Source organism: Myotis yumanensis, unplaced genomic scaffold (genome assembly GCF_028538775.1).
Source record: "Myotis yumanensis isolate MYYU_CA2020_CCGP unplaced genomic scaffold, mMyoYum1.0.hap1 SCAF_1, whole genome shotgun sequence".
Classification (NCBI taxonomy): Eukaryota; Metazoa; Chordata; class Mammalia; order Chiroptera; family Vespertilionidae; genus Myotis; species Myotis yumanensis.
Window position 1 is genome coordinate 65,430,384 of NW_027223752.1, and position 18,646 is coordinate 65,449,029.

The window sequence follows — 18,646 nt, forward strand, 5'->3', positions numbered from 1 at the left end:
CAGCAATACATGATGAAGGTCTGGACTCTATAGCTCTTATCTAAATTAAGAAAAGGGAATGGGGGGGGGGGGGGAGAAAGCGCTAACTGCAGGTGCTCTAAAACAAGCTTCAATCACTTTGCCCCCTCCCACTCTCTCTGTATCTCTGAGTTATTTTTGTAGGTCTCCTGTCCTCACACCCTCTACTATGCTCTTCTTCTTTCCTATACTTTCACTGTTTTTCATGAGTAATTTTTACTTTATCTTCTATTTAACTACTTACAGAATGGAACATAGCGGGCGTGCTTACTGCCCCTCTCATACAATGTACAGTTGTCCAATTTTGCAGGTGGAAGCAGAGTGCTGTACCTAATAGATCCCTCTGTTGTTAGGGCTGCTGACGATTGTCATTGTGACCAAGATAGAAACTTGTTATTTTGGGAAATGCAGAAATCTTACTTTGAAATCTTACTTATTTTTCACCTGCTTGCCTTCTTAATATGTGGCATCTGCACACGTGGAAAAAGAGCTAACAGTAGAACAAAGCATCTGCTCCCATTTAAATCAGCTTTCATCTGGGTTTCAGGCAAAATCTGTATCTAGAAAACATGGAGGATGGAAGCAGGTCACGGGGGGCTACACACCAAAACCTCCTCTTTGAACTACAGGATTCTTTCTCCCTCCCTCTCTTTTATTGCTGGCCCAAACTTGGCCCTTCCTTCTCTGTGGTCTACATTGACTTTGGAGAAATGAATTCTTTGTCTCGCACACCCTTAATTGTACGGCCCTTTTGTAGGCTACACATGGTGCTTTTAAACTAGATTCCACTGAAAACAAGTTTCACTATTTCGTTTTTCTATGAGAGCCTCTCTTTATTGGCAGACGTGAAAAATCATTATTTATTTGGGCAGGCCAGAAAGACACAGGGATGTTTAGCTCCATCCAGAAATCACCCGATGGGAAGCAAGAGGGAGTTTGAGAGGCTGTAGGGATTCTTCCTTCAATGCTTTAGTATATACTTCAAAGTTGTATATACTATCAAGTCAGAAGTATCTTCAGATTTCAGATTATGTTCAGAAGTTTGAAGTTAGGACTCAAAGGTCCATTCGAGCCATTAACCACACAGGACTCCAGGGCCTGGCTAGTTTTTAATGTTTATCATCAATTCCTCAGTTTAAGTTTTCAGACATCATCAAAGTTTAAGAATTGCAATATGACCCTTTTGGAAAGTATTAGCATTCCATATATTATTTTGACAGAATTCTCAGTATGCTACTTCACTCAGCTGATAACATGACTTTACACTCGATTTTCCCATATTAAAAACTTTAAAAATATGTTGCTGAATTGTGTATTTAATGCTGTGAACCCATGCGGCTCTCCAGTGCTGAATTTCTGTATCCTTTATGTCAGGGTTACTAGCTTGTCAAATGATGATCTAAGCAGAACCTCTCCATGTCTAAAAAATTCCTTGTGAATATGTAGCTTTTTCTGTGGGCTGTCTGATGTTATAGCCCAAAGGGATACTTTAAAAAGCCATGTGATTTCTACACTTCCTAATCTAAGTCATACATATCAAAAGTTAGAATTTGCATCAGATAAGCCAACTATTCAGCTGAAAGCAAGGAGTTTTCTGCAGCTCTCTAAATCTCCAGTCTAATTCCCCATGACAATTATAAACTCCGCAGATTGCCTCAGACTTGATAAACATAACCAGAGACCTTTTAAATTATTCTAAAGAAGAAACACTCATCCTGGAACCAACACATATAAAAAATGGACCATACCTTCTAAATGTTTATTTAGTTTCTTAAATCAATAGATTAGTCCTTTGAATTCTGGTACAATGAGACAATTATATAAAGATTAGTAATTGCCAATAAATCCAGATTTTCTTCCTGCTCAAGAGAGAAGTGAATGAACAGTGTGTGGTGACTTTATACTTCCTACATACCAAGTACAGATAATCAGGTCAAGCCCCTATTTTCCTAAAATTGGGTGGTTTAGGCAAAGACCAATGGGACAGAAGTTTTGCCTCTTTGAATTAATCATATCATTGTGATTTTGTAAACCCAACTAAAAGAGCAAAGAAGTTGCATGAAAGGGATGGGCTCTTTTAAAAGTTCATTTTCATTGGTTTTCCAGATATTAATGAATGTGTATTGAACAGTCTACTTTGTGACAATGGACAATGTAGGAACACTCCTGGAAGTTTTGTCTGTACCTGCCCCAAGGGATTTATATACAAACCTGATCTAAAAACCTGTGAAGGTAAACTACATTTTTTTTGTTCCTATACTACATACTTTGCTTTCTTTTGTATTGCCACTAGAAAGCCATGGAAATAAATTAGAGTCACTTCTATTTTAGATAATTATGCCCCTTTAGTTGAGAATCTGTGGTCCTAAATGGCACTTGTATACACTTTGCAAGCTATTGGTGGTACTTACCTGCAATTGGCATATTATTTGTCCTTTATTCTTAGTTTAAGTACCTTTTAAAAGCATTCATTTTGCATTTCCCTGCAATTAGAATTTTATTAGCTATCATTTAATAGATGCAGAAGACATTACATATATGTTGTTTGAGTTCATTATTCAGAAATCACACTTACATTTGCTCCATATTCTGTACTATAGATACTTGTTTAATTATTATTTTTGGCATTCCATCTAGTCTAGAAAAAATCTGTTTAGGCCAGCTTTACTATCCAATGAAGAATTTATGATAGCCATTGAGGCCAAAGTGTCCATATCCATTCATGCTCAAGATTAGTGTTTAGCAGTGATATAGAGCTGTTTTTGTTTCAGATATCGATGAATGTGAATCCAATCCTTGCATTAATGGAGTCTGCAAAAACAGCCAAGGCTCTTTCATCTGTGAATGTTCTCCTGAAAGTACTTTGGATCCAACAAAAACCATCTGCATAGGTATTTATCTTCCTGAGAATGATTTCCTGGTGGTTACCAATGCTGCTGTATTGAAATACCTATTAAATATTATCCTTCCCTACCCCCCACAGAAACCATCAAGGGCACTTGCTGGCAGACTGTCATCGATGGGCGGTGTGAGATCAACATCAATGGAGCCACCTTAAAGTCTGAGTGCTGTTCCTCCCTTGGTGCTGCCTGGGGGAGCCCCTGTACCATATGCCAAGTTGGTAAGTGAAAATGGGCGCTGTGACTCCTGTGCCCATCTCACTGGTCACTTTGCTTAGAAAGGGGAGGCCTAGTACTTTGTGCATTTGGGCTCACATGAGGATTTTAGAAGATTTAATTCTGATGACTTCAATAAAACATATTACTGAATAGGAAACTAAGAGAAGTATCAAAGACAATAATTTCAGATAAATTTGTCAATTTATTGTTTTCTATCACCAGTTACCTGGTGTTGCTTTCCTAGACCAGCAATTCCTATTGGCTCTCTGGGTTCTGAGCCTTGTATAGGTGCACATTTTCTTCCAAAAAAATTGAGTAACATAAAGAAATCAGTATTCATGACTAAATTTTTAAGTCTGTTGCAAAGCTAAGGTCTGGGAGACTTGCTGATGATTTTGTTGATTCAATGTTTGGGTATATAAATGCATGAATTTACATGGTATGAATGCTACAGGGCATGAGATATTCAAGTTCTAGACTTTGGTTTTAAAATTCATGTTACAGTAATCCTATAGTTTGATTCCTATTTTAGGGCTAATAGCAACAGAGAAATCTAGTCAGTTTCCTTCTTGGTCATCAATATAGCATGATATTTAGGGCACCTTGATGTCTTTTTGGATATCTCACAGGAACTGAGCTTTATTTAAGGATACATTTCATTATTATTCTTTTTCTCTTATGCAGTTTCAAAAACACTTTGTTATCTTAGACTTATTTATAGAAACAAAATGTAATTCATGTTCCCGGTCCTCTTTCGTGTTTCTTATACTAGGTCATAGCTACAAAGTCTGGATATTGTTATCTCAAATTTGTTTTTTGTTTTTGTTTGTTTGTGGTTTTTTGTTTTTTTTTTTTACAGATCCCATATGTGGTAAAGGCTATTCAAGAATAAAAGGAACACAATGTGAAGGTATTTATGATTATTTATAAACCATAAATTTCTGTGTGCTTGAAGAATGCTTGTGTTAACTTGGACTGGATGAAGATGTCATGTAACTTCACAATGAGAAATATGCCGCAGAGAAATAAAATAATGAGAACTGCAGAGCACAACAGATGTTAATTTCACAAGCATATATATGCTCTTGCCAGATTCAAACTAGTATGGCCAGAGTACAGGATGGCTGAAAATGTAGGCTGACCATACTTTGAATTGACTGCCCTTTCAAAATGCTGTTTATCAAGAAGATAAAACAGGTTTTTAATAGGGCTGTAAAATTTGCCTTTTTCTTGGTTTGTCCTATTTTTTGTTGTTTGTTTGTTTGTTTCATCACAGATGATTTAGAAAGACACACTTAGCTGCATTATTTTTGAAAATATACATAGATTAATCTCCAGTTTGCCGTGATTCTTTCTCCTGGAGTTCCAGATAGACATAGGTCAGGGTGACTAACACAACCTGACATGACACAGCAGCTGAACAATTTTAAAAACAGCAATTAGTCCCATATGTGGGATGAAATGCAATTTCTTCCCTGCTGAAATAAAGAGGAACACTATAACCCCCACCCAAGGTCTTGCTTTCCAAATAATGACTGAATTCTTTGGCCTTTCTTTGGTCCAGACCCACTGTTAATAACTTCTCTGACCTCAGCAGCACATTTTTGTATACAAGTGGCCAGAACAACAACAAAAAAAAGAACCCAAAAAGGTTAATTTCCCCCTTCCCATTTATCTCTCTTACAAGGAGAGATCAGGAACATTTTTTTTTTTAGCGTCCCTAGTTTGGGAAATATTTCTTCTAAACAGAGACACTGTGTGTGAATTTCTTAACCAATGCTCCATGTTTTCGACATTGGCAAGTAAGTGCCTTTCTTTGGATTAATTTGGTGGTGAATATTTTTCCAAATTAAGTGCAGAGAACATACTGCTTTGCATTAAGCAAAGTGGGACAGAAGGGCACATTTGAGAGTCAGTGAATGATAAATGGATGAACGCGAGCATCTTTTGAGTCTCCCCAATTCAAACTGGGACCACCAAGGGTTTGACAGAACAGTGAGACCGTAGCTAAGGTAGAACCAGTAATACACTCCTGGGGACTTCTCAGCACTTCTCAAAAGGGAATCTTTTTACCGGCTCCACATATTCCTTAGTAGGATTTTCTTCTATGCCCACGTACAAGCTCTTTATTCTTTGCCAATTTGAAAGACCAGGTTTCTGTTTCTCTACTTACTTCCAAACATCTAGTCTCATAAAGCTAATTATATGGTTCCTGGGAGCCTTACCTGAGATAGTCACAGTACCCAGAGCTGTCTCCAAGACCTCACACCAGCTCCCTGTCTCTTCAACTCAGAAATTACTCCTGAGACCAATGGAGAAACTCATATCTTTAGCAGCAGGTGAGCTCTATTTGTTGCTATACAGACACCCCAGAAATTCTACCTACACTCTTTGGAAGCAAAATAATTTTCTGATCTTATCAAGTTCAAATGGCCTTTTCTCTTATGAGAATAATTATGACTTCATGAATGGAATAAGGTAGAATGATGTTACAGATATATTAACTTCATGCTTTTTTTCCTGCATAGATATCAATGAATGTGAGGTGTTCCCAGGAGTCTGCAAAAATGGCGAATGTGTGAACACCAGGGGATCCTTTAAGTGCCAGTGTCCCAATGGGATGAGTTTGGATTCCACCGGGAGGATCTGCCTGGGTAACACAGAACTTATTACTTTTCTGGTGATCATTTCTTAAAGATTATTAACACTTCAGTTAATAAGATAGAGCTGAATATTTGGTTCCAAGTACAGATACACGCATCCCAAATTCAGCATTTCCGTTAGGATCCATGGTGGTTTTTTTGGAAAAAGAGCCTTCCCTACTGAAGCTCTTTGTTTATTCTTTATAAAAAGAGTAGAGAATGTGTTAGTGAAGTGAATTGTATGTAATTGTTCCTTCAATCATTATCACCATAGTTATTATTCCAGAGCTCTTAAATCCACCCCCATATGTCATGGGCTCTAAGATATGAGATGAATGGTGGAGAGAATACTTTCAATTAAAAAACTATAACTCATACCTGCCAGGCATGTCCTCCTATTGGCCAGGAGGACAAGTGCTTGCAGGAAACTCTTGTGGGTATCAGGAAAGAGAGGGAATATCATTCCTTATGTTTTAATTACACTTTACAATTTTCAGATGCATAATCTCATTTGTCTCATTGTCTAAGACAAGCAAACTTCTTAGTCACAGAATAGGACCAAATTCCAGGTCTTTTGACCTCTGGTCTGCTACTCTTTCTATTCTTCCTCATAATCCCATGAATTTGGGGTTGGAGCTAGATGTACCCCACGTGTATCCAGAAGGATGTGTACATGAACACATGTTGAAGTGAAAGGAGTACTTGAGAAGAGGAGTGAATGGCTTTTCTTGGCTGTTTTTCCTCATTTTGGAGTTTACCATTCCATCTCTCCAAAATGAAGTGGATCAGAGGAAAAGGGGCTGGGGCCAGCTCAGATGTTCTCCAAAGATAGAGAGTATAGTTTGATTTTAGCCTGAGAAGAGATGGCAAGACCTCATGGCCAATATGCATTGGTCACTGGAACGTCTGTGAAAACATCTCCCCCCGCCCCTTACCCCCCAAGCGCATTGCAGGATTTCTTAGAATACTGCTCCTTTCATAGAATTATCAGAAAAAGGGAACACAGAGTAGCTCTCCTCAGGCTCCCTCTGTTCTCTGGCAGATATCCGCATGGAAACCTGCTTCCTGAGGTACGATGACGAGGAGTGCACGCTGCCCATTGCCGGCCGCCACCGCATGGACGCCTGCTGCTGCTCTGTGGGGGCAGCCTGGGGTACGGAGGAATGTGAGGAGTGTCCCATGAGAAACACGCCTGAATATGAGGAGCTCTGCCCCAGAGGACCCGGATTTGCCACAAAAGAAATTACAAACGGAAAACCTTTCTTCAAAGGTACAATGGTGTCAGTGGTTGGTTGCCCTTTAGACCAACAGGATGCATTTGCATGAGCCCAGAGTTCTCCCAATGGGATTACAATGAGTGGTCATCCTTGATCATCTCAGCATACATTCTTTGCTTCCTGAATGATCTGTAACCAAACGTTCACTCTGTAATGGGTTTTCTTTTTTTCTATATCTCAGGATTTCCTGAGGTTGCTTGCCTCACCCATCTAGCCATTATTAAGTGTTAAAGTAGATTTTAATGCTGCCTGAAGCCAAACATGAATGAAAGGAAATGGGAAAATTGTATGCCATCTGCTAAAGCCATATGAGAAGACCTTTTATCTGCTGATTTGAGCATCCATATCTCTGCAGTCCACCTGAGTATAGATAATGGAGGGTGAATGGCATGAGCAACCCAGCAGCAGATCCTCTTTGTCCAAATGTAGTGAAACTCATTTCTGTGGCAGACACACTCCAGGGACAGGATATTTCAAATATTATTTCAGTTTATTATACTATAATCTAAAATCCATGCAAAAAAAAACAAGAAGTCGCAGATTTAATCTAATTCCAATTTGATTTAAGTTTTTACACACAATGAAACAGAGCTTGTTTACTTTAGCATATGGAAAAAATCACAATTGGTTACTTAGAATTCCGACTATTCAGGGAGGCTCAACTTGTGTTCCCAGTATAGAGTTTTGTGTTGGTTGCCCATTGTGTCTGGTCCTAGTTATTATGCTTCATAATTGAATCAGATGGGAAATGAGTGTATAAATATCAGTTAACTATCTTTATAGAAAAATGTGTAGACTTTTTTTTTCCTACTGAGCATTTTGTCCAAGAGGCTCTGAGGTTTAAAATTGTTGTGTCTAGAAAGACGGTTTCTAGATGGCCCTCTTAAATGTCTCTTAAGTAAATTTAAAGGAACTCGAGTGATTTGCTTCCAAAGGCTGTGGGAATCCATTGCCACAGAAGGACTTGATGTTCTTGAGATTTAATCTGCCCGTTCTGTCTCTCATGACACTACGCAAAAATTAACTTGTATTTCTTGAGCTTTAGGTCTTACTCTGGAAAGGTTCCTAAAAGGGTAAACTCAGATTACACGTTACAGAAGTCATCTCCTAGTATACAAAAAAAACTCTTCTGCCTATATTAATGATACTCTATGGCTCTATAACATTGATAAAATATTTTTAAATAGTATACATTATTTCCAAATAATTTAAAGTAGAAATGATGTCTTCTTTGAAATTCTTGTATGTTGGGCATATCTAAAACACATCAAAAAGCATAAATGAATATCTTATTTCTCTACACCAGTGATGTTCAACCAGTGTGCCTCAAGGATTCTTAAAATATACAATATCTGACTACTAAGTCAGGGGCACTAACCTATTTTCCCTGAGATTATCAAATTAAAAAATGACAGGAGCCAGCACAATAATAGCCATCTGGTGTGAATGAATCAAAATTATACCTATAAAATTATACCTATTTGTTTTTAGTCAGATCAGCCAAAAATGTAATATATTTTTTCAGTTTACCATAGAATTTTAGTATAATTACTTTATACATGCCATGAGATGAAAAAGGATGAAAATCTTTGCTCTATACACTCAATTGGTTGTTGTGGGGCAATATATTCTAATAATCTTCTATATGCTTTAAGTATAAACACTAGTGGTTTAGACCATTCATTCAGCAAATAGTTAAATGTTCAGTGTATCTCAGGCTGGATTCTAGAGGTCCAAATAAACACACTCCTTACTTCTCTGATAATGCTTTCTAAAACAGAAGTTTAAGAGACTAGAAATGTGTACATAGCCATATTTCTCATGGATCATCACACAGTCCTTAAAATGAATATTGCCAAGACCTTATATCAAGACCCTCCAATCTCCCGGGTTTAACACGGTGGGATTGAGACCTATTGGTTACTCACAACTTTTCACACATTTTATTTTTCTTGAAGATATCAATGAATGCAAGATGATTCCCAGCCTCTGCACCCACGGCAAGTGCAGAAACACCATTGGCAGTTTTAAGTGCAGGTGCGACAGTGGCTTTGCTCTTGACTCTGAAGAACGGAACTGCACAGGTCAGTGAGGGGACTCACCTTGGAGGGACACCCTTTAGCCTCTTCATCTTCATTCCACAAGAATGAAGGCTATCCTGAGACTCACTTGCTGCCACTTGCTGCTTCTGTGCAGACATTGATGAGTGCCGCATATCTCCTGACCTCTGTGGCCGTGGCCAGTGTATAAACACCCCAGGGGACTTTGAATGCAAGTGCGACGAAGGCTATGAAAGTGGATTCATGATGATGAAGAACTGCATGGGTAAGTGTGTGCCCGTTTGATCAGCACAGGAAAGAAAGGATTCCCAGCAGCTTTGAGGACTCATGGCCCATGGCCTGGCTTCCTGTTCCCCCAGTGCCCTGCTCTCCTGACCAGTGAGTCCAGAATCAGTCTGTGGCAGCGGGAGACTGACATGTGGGAGAGCTGAGGGAATTCATGCTGTGGGGTGGTGGGTGGCCTCAGACACCAGTTATGGGTCCCAGACAAGTGAGTGTAAAACCTAGAATAGACACCCCAGGGAAGAGAGAACAATTCAAATATAAGCTATATTCAAGATCACATTATAGTGTCTCTGCCCGATATTCCTAGAAGAGGAGATTAATTAAGCTGGTTGCATTAAATCAGGGCCCCTAGAAACAAGCCTGAGATGGAGATTGTTTTGATGGAGTGCTCTCAGGAAGAGCCTAAAGAAGTGAGGGAGGCAGGTGAGGGAAGGAGAAGAGAAGCAGACTTCAGCCTTACCAGGCTTCCACAGGTGACTCGGGAGTGGGAATGGCATTGGAGAATTGTCCTACCTTGAGACAAGGAGGCCAAGATGTTCTGTTTCCACATTGTTCAGTCAACTATTGGCCATGTGTGGCCCCCAAAATGGGAAGGAAATACAATATCTCACCTCCCAGATATTTCTGAATGAAATGCACAGCAGTTCTTCAAGAAGGAATCTGTGAGCCATTAGTGGCCAGGACACCTAGAAACGGGGTGATGAGTACACTGGTGTGAACATGGGGACCTGGGCCGGACACCACCAACATCTTCAACAGGGTCGTTTCCATTTTGCAGATATTGACGAGTGTCTGCGAGATCCCCTCCTGTGCCGAGGAGGCGCTTGCCTGAACACCGAGGGAAGTTACCGCTGTGAATGTCCTCCTGGTCATCAGCTGTCCCCCAACATCTCAGCATGTATTGGTAAGGAGGAAGACTTCAGACCACTTACTGGTGGTCAGTCATTCAAGCCACGTCTCTGCCAGAGTCCGAAGCTGATGGCTGGATGTTTGCTATTCCTATTTTCTGCACAGACATCAACGAGTGTGAACTGAGTGCGAACCTCTGTCCTAATGGCCGGTGTGTGAACCTCATAGGGAAATATCAGTGTGCCTGCAACCCTGGGTATCATTCAACTCCCGACAGGCTGTTTTGTGTGGGTAAGTCCTATACAATATATTGTTTTATATTTTATTTTATTAGTCTCTTTCTAAAGCACTCAAGCCATGTTCTCGGAGTTCTGCTCCCATCACTAGCTACCTTTACTTAATCTTCCTTGTTTCCCTGTGAGTAAAATTCTTTCCTTATGGCTCACAATGTTCAGATATCAGCTCCTTGTGTGTTTTGAGAGCAACTAAGTGAGAGCTATGGGATGTTTTAGCTCTAACAAGTATAGTTTGACCCATGCTGCTTTAACGGTGAATGGTAGCACATGCTCTGTTTACACAGATGCATAACCAGGCAAATCAGCACATGATTACTAACCCCCTGAAATAATGAAGCATGGTGAGTGCTGTGAAAAAGCCAAAAAAACATAGGGTGTAATCTCTGCCCTTAGGTGGTTTAGATCAGCTGAGAGATTTCAAAGAATAATTATTCGAAAGAAGACTATGATATCTTACCCAGAAAAAGGCCAGGTGTGGCTCTCCTTAAAGAGGGGACTTTGGGGGACAAGCCTTCTGCTTTGTGGCTGGCCCTCTGTAGGCTTAGCCGTGCTGGAGAGAGTGGCTCAGAGAACCCTGTGGCTCTATTATGCCCAAAGTCAAAGTGAAACTTTGTGCAAACTGCCAGTTTTTGCCTGGTTTGGGGTGTACATCATGTGGAACTGCCAAGTCTCACATGGTTTCTACCCAAAGTCATAAATCAGCCCAAAAATTCTCCTGAAATATGGCCCAGGACAACCTCAGAACTCTAACTCAAGTTCTTGAAAGGTTTAGAACTTCAGCCAGTCAAACCGAATGTCAAGTTTATAACTGAATCTGTGACCCAGAGAATTTCACCCATGTGGTCATTGTCATATATGTTCTCATAGCCCCTAGCATTTCTCCTACGTTGCAGGTGGCACACTGTGTATTGTGTAATTAATTGTTCATCTAATTCTCCAGCTGCAGTTCAGCATTTTGAGGGTAGGTCCTGTGTCTATCACATTCACCATTAGTTTCACATCTCTAGCACATAGTAGGTGTGTAGTTCATATTTTTTGAAGGAATCAAGCAATGTGGTGACTTCCAGTTGCCCTAGGATGTTCTTTTTTGTTTGTTTGTTTGTTTTCCTTGACCCATGCCTAGAAATTATAAATACATGCCATGATCATAAACACAGAAAAAGGTAATATTATTTTTATTGTTTTTAGACATTGACGAATGCAGCATAATGAATGGTGGTTGTGAGACCTTCTGTACAAACTCTGAAGGTAGCTATGAATGTAGCTGTCAGCCGGGATTTGCACTAATGCCCGACCAGAGGTCATGTACTGGTAAGTAGGTTTTAGCCTCCTGGGAAATAACATGTCCCTTTGTAGAGTAGTTCAGTGCCTGGACTGTGGAATTAATAGTTCTGAGTCCAGATCTTTGGTTTGTTACATATTTTCGCTGTGTGTCCTTGATAAAGATCCTTAGCATAAGATTTCTCATCTATAAAATGGGGCTCAGATTGCCTATGTGGAAGAGTATATACAGCACTTAGTGTAGTATCTGGCACATGCTCAACAAGTGGAGTCTAAAATAGTGTCTCCATTGATCAGAATTTTGAAGAATCTGATCTCTTGACTGACTTCAGTGCTCTTCAGGGTGTGTTGCCTGGACCAGCAGCATCAGCCTCACCTGAGCATGTCTTAGAAATAACAAATCTTGGGCCCCACCCCAGACCCACTGAATCGGAAACTCCTGGGGGTGGAGCACAGTAATCTGTTTTCACAAGCTCTCCAAGTGATTTGGATGTGAGAAATGCTGGTCTAATTTACACTTCTTGATGTATCATCCTGGGCTAGAAGAGCCATGTAGGCATCTAGAGGTGGAAAATAAGGTGGGTAGTATAGGAACTGATTTTGGCTTGGGTTAAGAAGATAACTTAGGTGTAGAGACCAAAAATATCTTATCTGACCTCAAAAAACTCTCTGAAAAGCCCTAAATATATATATATTTTGCTATAAAAATTAAATGTTGGAAATGTTTTTACTAAAATTACATCTGAATAGATATGCTTATTGACTAGTTTTCACTTTAAACATATCAATAAAACAGAAGATGATAGACTTTAGGCATTTAAATTTCATGAAAAAATAGGATTCATAATCATTTTTGAATGACAAATTCATATCAGAGATAAAATTGCTAATTAAATGATGGACTTTTAAGTGGATGTGAACCTTGACCTTGAATAGTATGTTGGAATCTTGAAAATGGTTCTCTCCTGATAGCATGTTCTGTGGAAAGCTTCATTTGGATTTGAGAACTAATTCTCTAATGCAAGCAGGCTGAGTCCATTCAACTTGGGTCACTGAACTAAGAAAACCAATATCAACAACAGGTCATTGTTGGTTTTATTCTCTGCAGACATTGATGAGTGTGAAGATAACCCCAATATCTGTGATGGTGGTCAGTGTACCAACATACCTGGAGAGTACAGGTGCTTGTGTTATGATGGATTCATGGCATCTGAAGACATGAAGACTTGTGTAGGTAAGCAAAGAAACAGAATTTTCCATTTTCTCTGATTATTCACAAGTACTGTTAAATTACATAAAGATTAGTTTGGGGAGCTTATAGATCCTATATGAAAAGTAAGGATATTTATGGGTATAATGCTAATATTCCAGAACTGGCATTTCAAAAAGCAACTTCCTTGTGACTGTGATATGATGCTCTTGTCAGATACACTATGTGGATGAGCTACCATTGGTCAATTCCAGATAGAGTTGATTTTGTCTATGCATTATTTCTGTCCACTTAGCCCTCCTGCTATAATTAGAGTTTAGGCTTTTAAAATGTTTAACTAAAAGCAAGCAAAATTTATTTCTGACAAAATGCAATAACTCCAGAATTGATTGCATTTGTTTTAGAATTTCTATTGCTATGTATTAAAATTTGTTAAACTTTTCTGCAATATCTAACCTGCCTTTAATCCTGTTCAGTATATTTTTTTTATCTCAGACATCATTTTCATCTCTAAAATTTTATTTAGGTGTTTTTCATACTTCTGTGTCTCTATTCGATATGTTCAGTCATTCCTCTAGCTTTTGAACATATGGGATACAGTTATAATAACTGTTTTAATGTCCTGTTCCACTAATTCTGTCATCTGTGTCAGTTCTGAGTCATTTCAGTAAATTGACTTTTTATTATGGTTCATATTTTCCCACTTCACAGAATGCCTGGTAATTTTTGATTGGATGCCAGACATTATAAATTTTTACTTACTAGGTGCTAGATATTTTTGAATTCCTAGAAATATTCTTGAGCTTTATTATGTAACTCCGTTAAGTTATGTGGAAACAGATTGATCCTTTCAAAATCTTGCTATTATGCTTTTAAGAAAAGTTAGTCTTGGGCTAATTTTGCTCCATTACTGTGGCAAGATCCTTCTGGACTCTCTACCTAAACCCCTGTGAATTCTGGGATATTCCAAACTGGTAGGAAGAGGCACAAGTCCAGGCCTTCCGTGAACGCTGATGATTGTTTCCTCTAATTCCTGTGGGTGGTACTTCCCCCAGCTTTGAGTAGTTTCCTTTCATGAATCCATTGATCAGTACTCATCTGAATACTTGACTGGGCCCCTTGCAGGTATTTGGATGCTTTCTTACTGTGCAGTTTCCATCTGTCCCTTGCCCTGTCCTGTGAACTCTAGTGACCTGGGCCTTTCAGGACTTCCAGCTTCACCTCCTTGACCCAGGGACACTACCTGGTTCCAGCTGTCATCCCTTCTCTATGCCAGGGACTTAAAACGCTCACTACATAGTAATCTGGGGCTTCATAGAACTCATCTAGTTTGTTTTCTTTCTTTGAGATCACTGTCTTTTGTTGCCTTTATTGTCCTTTTGTTGCTTCAGGTGGGAAGGTAAATTCTGTGCCAGTTACTCCATCTTGGCCAGAAGCAGGAATTGAAAATTGAACATATTTAAATTGTATCACATTTATAGCTTCAGAAAACCCTTACTGAATATTTGTGAAGTCCCAGAAGTGAAAGTGAATGTCATAACAAAGTAAATAACTTTAAATTTGGGGGAAAAGTGAAGTTTGTAACTACCTACACTAAGACTACTAGTTTATCTGTCCTACCTTTAAAAATATGTTAACTAACTTGTTGGCATCATGCAAACTGAATTAAAAGTTTCATCTTGCAACATCATATGCTGTTTTGAAAAGTTTTCTAGACTGTCACATAAACAGGCCCTATACTTAGCCTAGAGTCAATCAGTTTCTTTGCTTGCTTAACCTCCTGCCTATGGCCCGGATAAATTGCCCGTGTGCTGGCTAGCCTGCAATGTAGAAAGGACATGTGAATTGAGCTCCACAGATCTGATGCATTTTTTTGAGTGGAAGTATTTCACCCTTTCTGATTTATTTAGCACAGTTGCATTATCTAGGGGGAAAAGTACTCACTGATATCAAATAAATGGTTATATGTATTAATGATATCTATGTTTTACAGATGTTAATGAATGCGACTTGAATCCAAATATCTGTCTAAGTGGGACCTGTGAAAACACGAAAGGCTCATTTATCTGCCACTGTGACATGGGATATTCAGGCAAAAAAGGAAAAACTGGCTGTACAGGTATGTTTTTTAAATCAGACAATAAAACATTAAGTGGTTAAGAGACTGCTACCATAATTATACATTAATACAAATTTTAGATCTACTAACATTTTAATTACATTACAAAGCATTTTGTATAATATTTTTTATTAACTTATCCTGTACTTCTTTGAAATTTGTCTTACTGTAGATTGGATCTAAGCTGCAAGTTTTTTTCTTTACCTGTTAAACAAGGCATATTGGATAAATTACCACTATAACTAATACTATAAGTATCGCATTTTTATGAAATTAAAATCACATTTTATATCAAAGTAATTAACATGCTAGTTACCGGACAGTCATATCCCTTTACAGTTGTGCACCACATATCACGTTTAGGTCGCCAGACCACATGTACAACAGTGGTCCCATAAGATGATAATGGAGCTGAAAAATTCCCATTACCTAGAAATGCTGTTGCTGTGGTAATGTCATAGCTCAATGTTCTTGTGGTGATGCTCGTGTGAACAAATCTACTGCACAGCCAGTCACATAGCGGTACAGCACATCCAGTTACAGTAGGAGGCTGCACCACCTAGGTTTGTGTAAGTGCACCCTGGTGTTCCCACAACAACAAAGTTGCCTGACTATGCATTTCTCAGAACATATCCCGTCATTAACTGGCACGTGATTGTATTAAAGCAAGCCTTTCTCAATAACCTCCACTGCCAACCTTTTATTTAAGGTCATAACTTTTTAAAGAAGCATATCCTATAATTCAAATATTTCATCAATTCTCATCAGTCTTCTAGTTCCTTAAATTAGTGTGCTTTTGATGTAGTAAGTGGCATTAGCCCACATAGGTCTTTATTCCTGGGACTTAACAAATCTTATGTAGTGCTAATTAAGCCATTTTGTAATTTTGGTTGTCTAATACTAATAGCACAATAATACCAATAAGAAAAATCTTTCTACACCCAGCCAGGGTTGCTCAGTGGTTGAGCATCGACCCAGGAACCAAGAAAATCTTTTCACAGTATTTCTAGATTATTCTATTAAATGTCAAATGAAAGAGGTAATTCTCTGTGAGTGATTTTGTTTTGGAGTATTTAGTTGTTATTTTCAAACTTGAGACAATGATGTGTTAAGTATGTAGAATAATGAGCAACATTTTTCAGTAATTATTTATATAATAGATTATGGCATATAACATAATTTAAAACATAATAGAGACCATGGTGAGCTTGAATTAGGTAACTGCATAATTTCTTTACAAATAACAGACTTTAATTCCAAATGCCAGTTTGGCAAGCCCCTGTGACTTAGAATGAACATTAAAATATTTTCAGATTGGCAACGTGGTAAGTGTACAGATCCTTTTCTAAATTATAGCAACATTTTCCAAGAAAACCCCCAAATATATTATCATTTTAAGCTGTGCAATAATACCAAGTTTCAAAGTTATAGATATACAAAATAACACCAATAATATTACTATTGGTTCAAAAAAGGCAGATTCTAGCCAAATTGTAAAAATAAGCATGAAGTTGGAATGCTTTTCATCCTCACTATATTACTCTTCATATGAAGCATGGCTAGGGGGTCCATTCTAATAGCACAGTGTTTAAAATCTCAACTCCTCATGTGGTCTCTGGGGTACAAATGATGCTTAGCTCACTACATCTATGGTGTAAGCTTTATTTTTAGTTTCCAATATAAATACAGAATTTGGGATAAGCGGGGAGGGGTCTGGCAGTAATGAAGGGAAAGGTAGTACAGTTTCATATTGCATTTTACTTAATAGAGGCTAATGACAATGTTTGGCTCAGTTGAACTCACTGAAATTCACCCCAGGTAATAGGGATGTTTAAGAAGGGGGAAGTTAATCTAATGGGATGTTCTTCAGCTATAAGAAAAAGAGATTTCGAGAATTGTATGCTCCGAATTCCAGCTAAGAGGGCCATGTGCAGAGGCCAATTATTTTAGGCCTTTCACCATGGAGACAGCTTACATTTTCATGCGATGTTAATTTTATTTTAGGTAAGTGAGATATAATGCCCTTGGCACAGTGCTTGACATTCAGTAGCCAGTCAATAAATGGTAGCTCCTGTTGTTATTGTAAAATGAGACGAAGACAGTGTCTAGAAGCCATTTAATTGAAGACATAACTTGTAGTCTAGCAAAATTCTTTACTACTATTTACTGACACACACTTGAAGTCAGTTTTAAGAAAGAAAAATCTTCCCCCTTTATATTAAAAGGCTTGTTGTTAAGTGAGTTTGCACAGATACTGAGACTATGGTGAGAAGAGCTGTGTACATCATATGAGATAAGATGACACCAGTTTTACTGTACGAACAGCAATCTTTCAGTAAATTGTGTGAACAGAAACATAGATTTGAAGTCCAAGAAATTACTCTCTCTCTTCCCAAGTGTCAACATCCATCTACTTTTAAATTGTAGCCTAAGATGAATTTTAATTTCGTAAAACCCAGATAGCACTGTAGGGAGAAGACTCCAGTCTCATGGCCCCTTTGATATCATACCAGTGTGGCCTATGCTCTTCTCCTGTGAGGCAGAAGAACTCCGGATTTTATTCCTAGTTCTCCCATTGGTTCATGAGCTTGAAGAAATCAGATAAGCATTCCCCTTGGGTGAACACCCTGTAGTGAAGTAGGGAAGGAGGGGGTGCATTCGGGGGGAAAGAAAAAGAGGGCCTCTGTAAGTACTGTTATTAACAACCAAGGGTATCACATCTGATTGAAAATGACTTACACAAACAGGAATTGGCAGCACGTCTGGTATACTTAAAAACAAGTTTTAAAAAATCTGAGCCAAAATAGTTTTTAATCCCATGTAACTAGGGCTCTTTTAGCCTGCTTTTAGTTTAAAATTAGTGTCACTCCCAACTTAGAATACTAGCAGGTTACCTTGGTGATAGCCATGTTAAACACAAGTGTTTATAATGTCCCAGGCAACTAATATAAATACAGATATGTTCTCGCCTAATGGGATAAGCAAGCCACACAACAAATAACAATGAAGAGCAGACCTGGAACTATGTTTTTGATGAATATCTTATATATATTTCTATACAAGCATAATATGTATAATATACATAATATATATTTTTAAAATAAGAGCCTGTAAAGGAATTATAAAAGTATGTGTACTGTTTCATAGGGAGGAACTTTGTTTCACGAGAACGAGAAAAATGTCCTCTGGGTTCCATTACAGCTTTGTCTAAATATTTCAGCTCCCTTGTCATTACTGATTGTTTCCATTTTAACAAATAAACATGTCCCCCCCCCCCCCCCCATCACTTCAGCAGTGTTCAGAATCCACCCACTGACTTACATTCCCAGCCTACACAGATGTTAGGGTTTCTTTTTTCTCCGTAAGCGTTGTCCAAATCCTGGTTTGAGGAGAATGTTTGATTTAATGGAGGAAGAAAGTACATTTGTTTGAATCTAGAACACAGCTCTCTGTCCCTGGCTTGAGGGAGCTTGCTGGGTTAGTGTTTCTG

The 18,646-nt window shown here is 38.6% G+C and overlaps 1 protein-coding gene across 2 annotated transcripts in view; it reads left to right on the top strand.

Moving 5' to 3' along the window:
• Positions 1-18,646, top strand: part of FBN1 (fibrillin 1) — a 230,076-nt gene that overhangs the window by 144,205 nt on the left and 67,225 nt on the right. For both annotated transcript variants that reach the window (XM_070423353.1, XM_070423361.1), the window contains exons 20-32: positions 2,125-2,250; positions 2,790-2,909; positions 3,002-3,139; positions 3,997-4,047; positions 5,666-5,791; positions 6,822-7,049; positions 9,015-9,140; positions 9,253-9,381; positions 10,180-10,305; positions 10,416-10,541; positions 11,735-11,857; positions 12,936-13,061; positions 15,031-15,156. In XM_070423353.1, the coding sequence (XP_070279454.1) occupies positions 2,125-2,250; positions 2,790-2,909; positions 3,002-3,139; positions 3,997-4,047; positions 5,666-5,791; positions 6,822-7,049; positions 9,015-9,140; positions 9,253-9,381; positions 10,180-10,305; positions 10,416-10,541; positions 11,735-11,857; positions 12,936-13,061; positions 15,031-15,156 (1,671 nt within the window). The remainder of the gene's footprint in view (positions 1-2,124; positions 2,251-2,789; positions 2,910-3,001; positions 3,140-3,996; positions 4,048-5,665; positions 5,792-6,821; positions 7,050-9,014; positions 9,141-9,252; positions 9,382-10,179; positions 10,306-10,415; positions 10,542-11,734; positions 11,858-12,935; positions 13,062-15,030; positions 15,157-18,646) is intronic.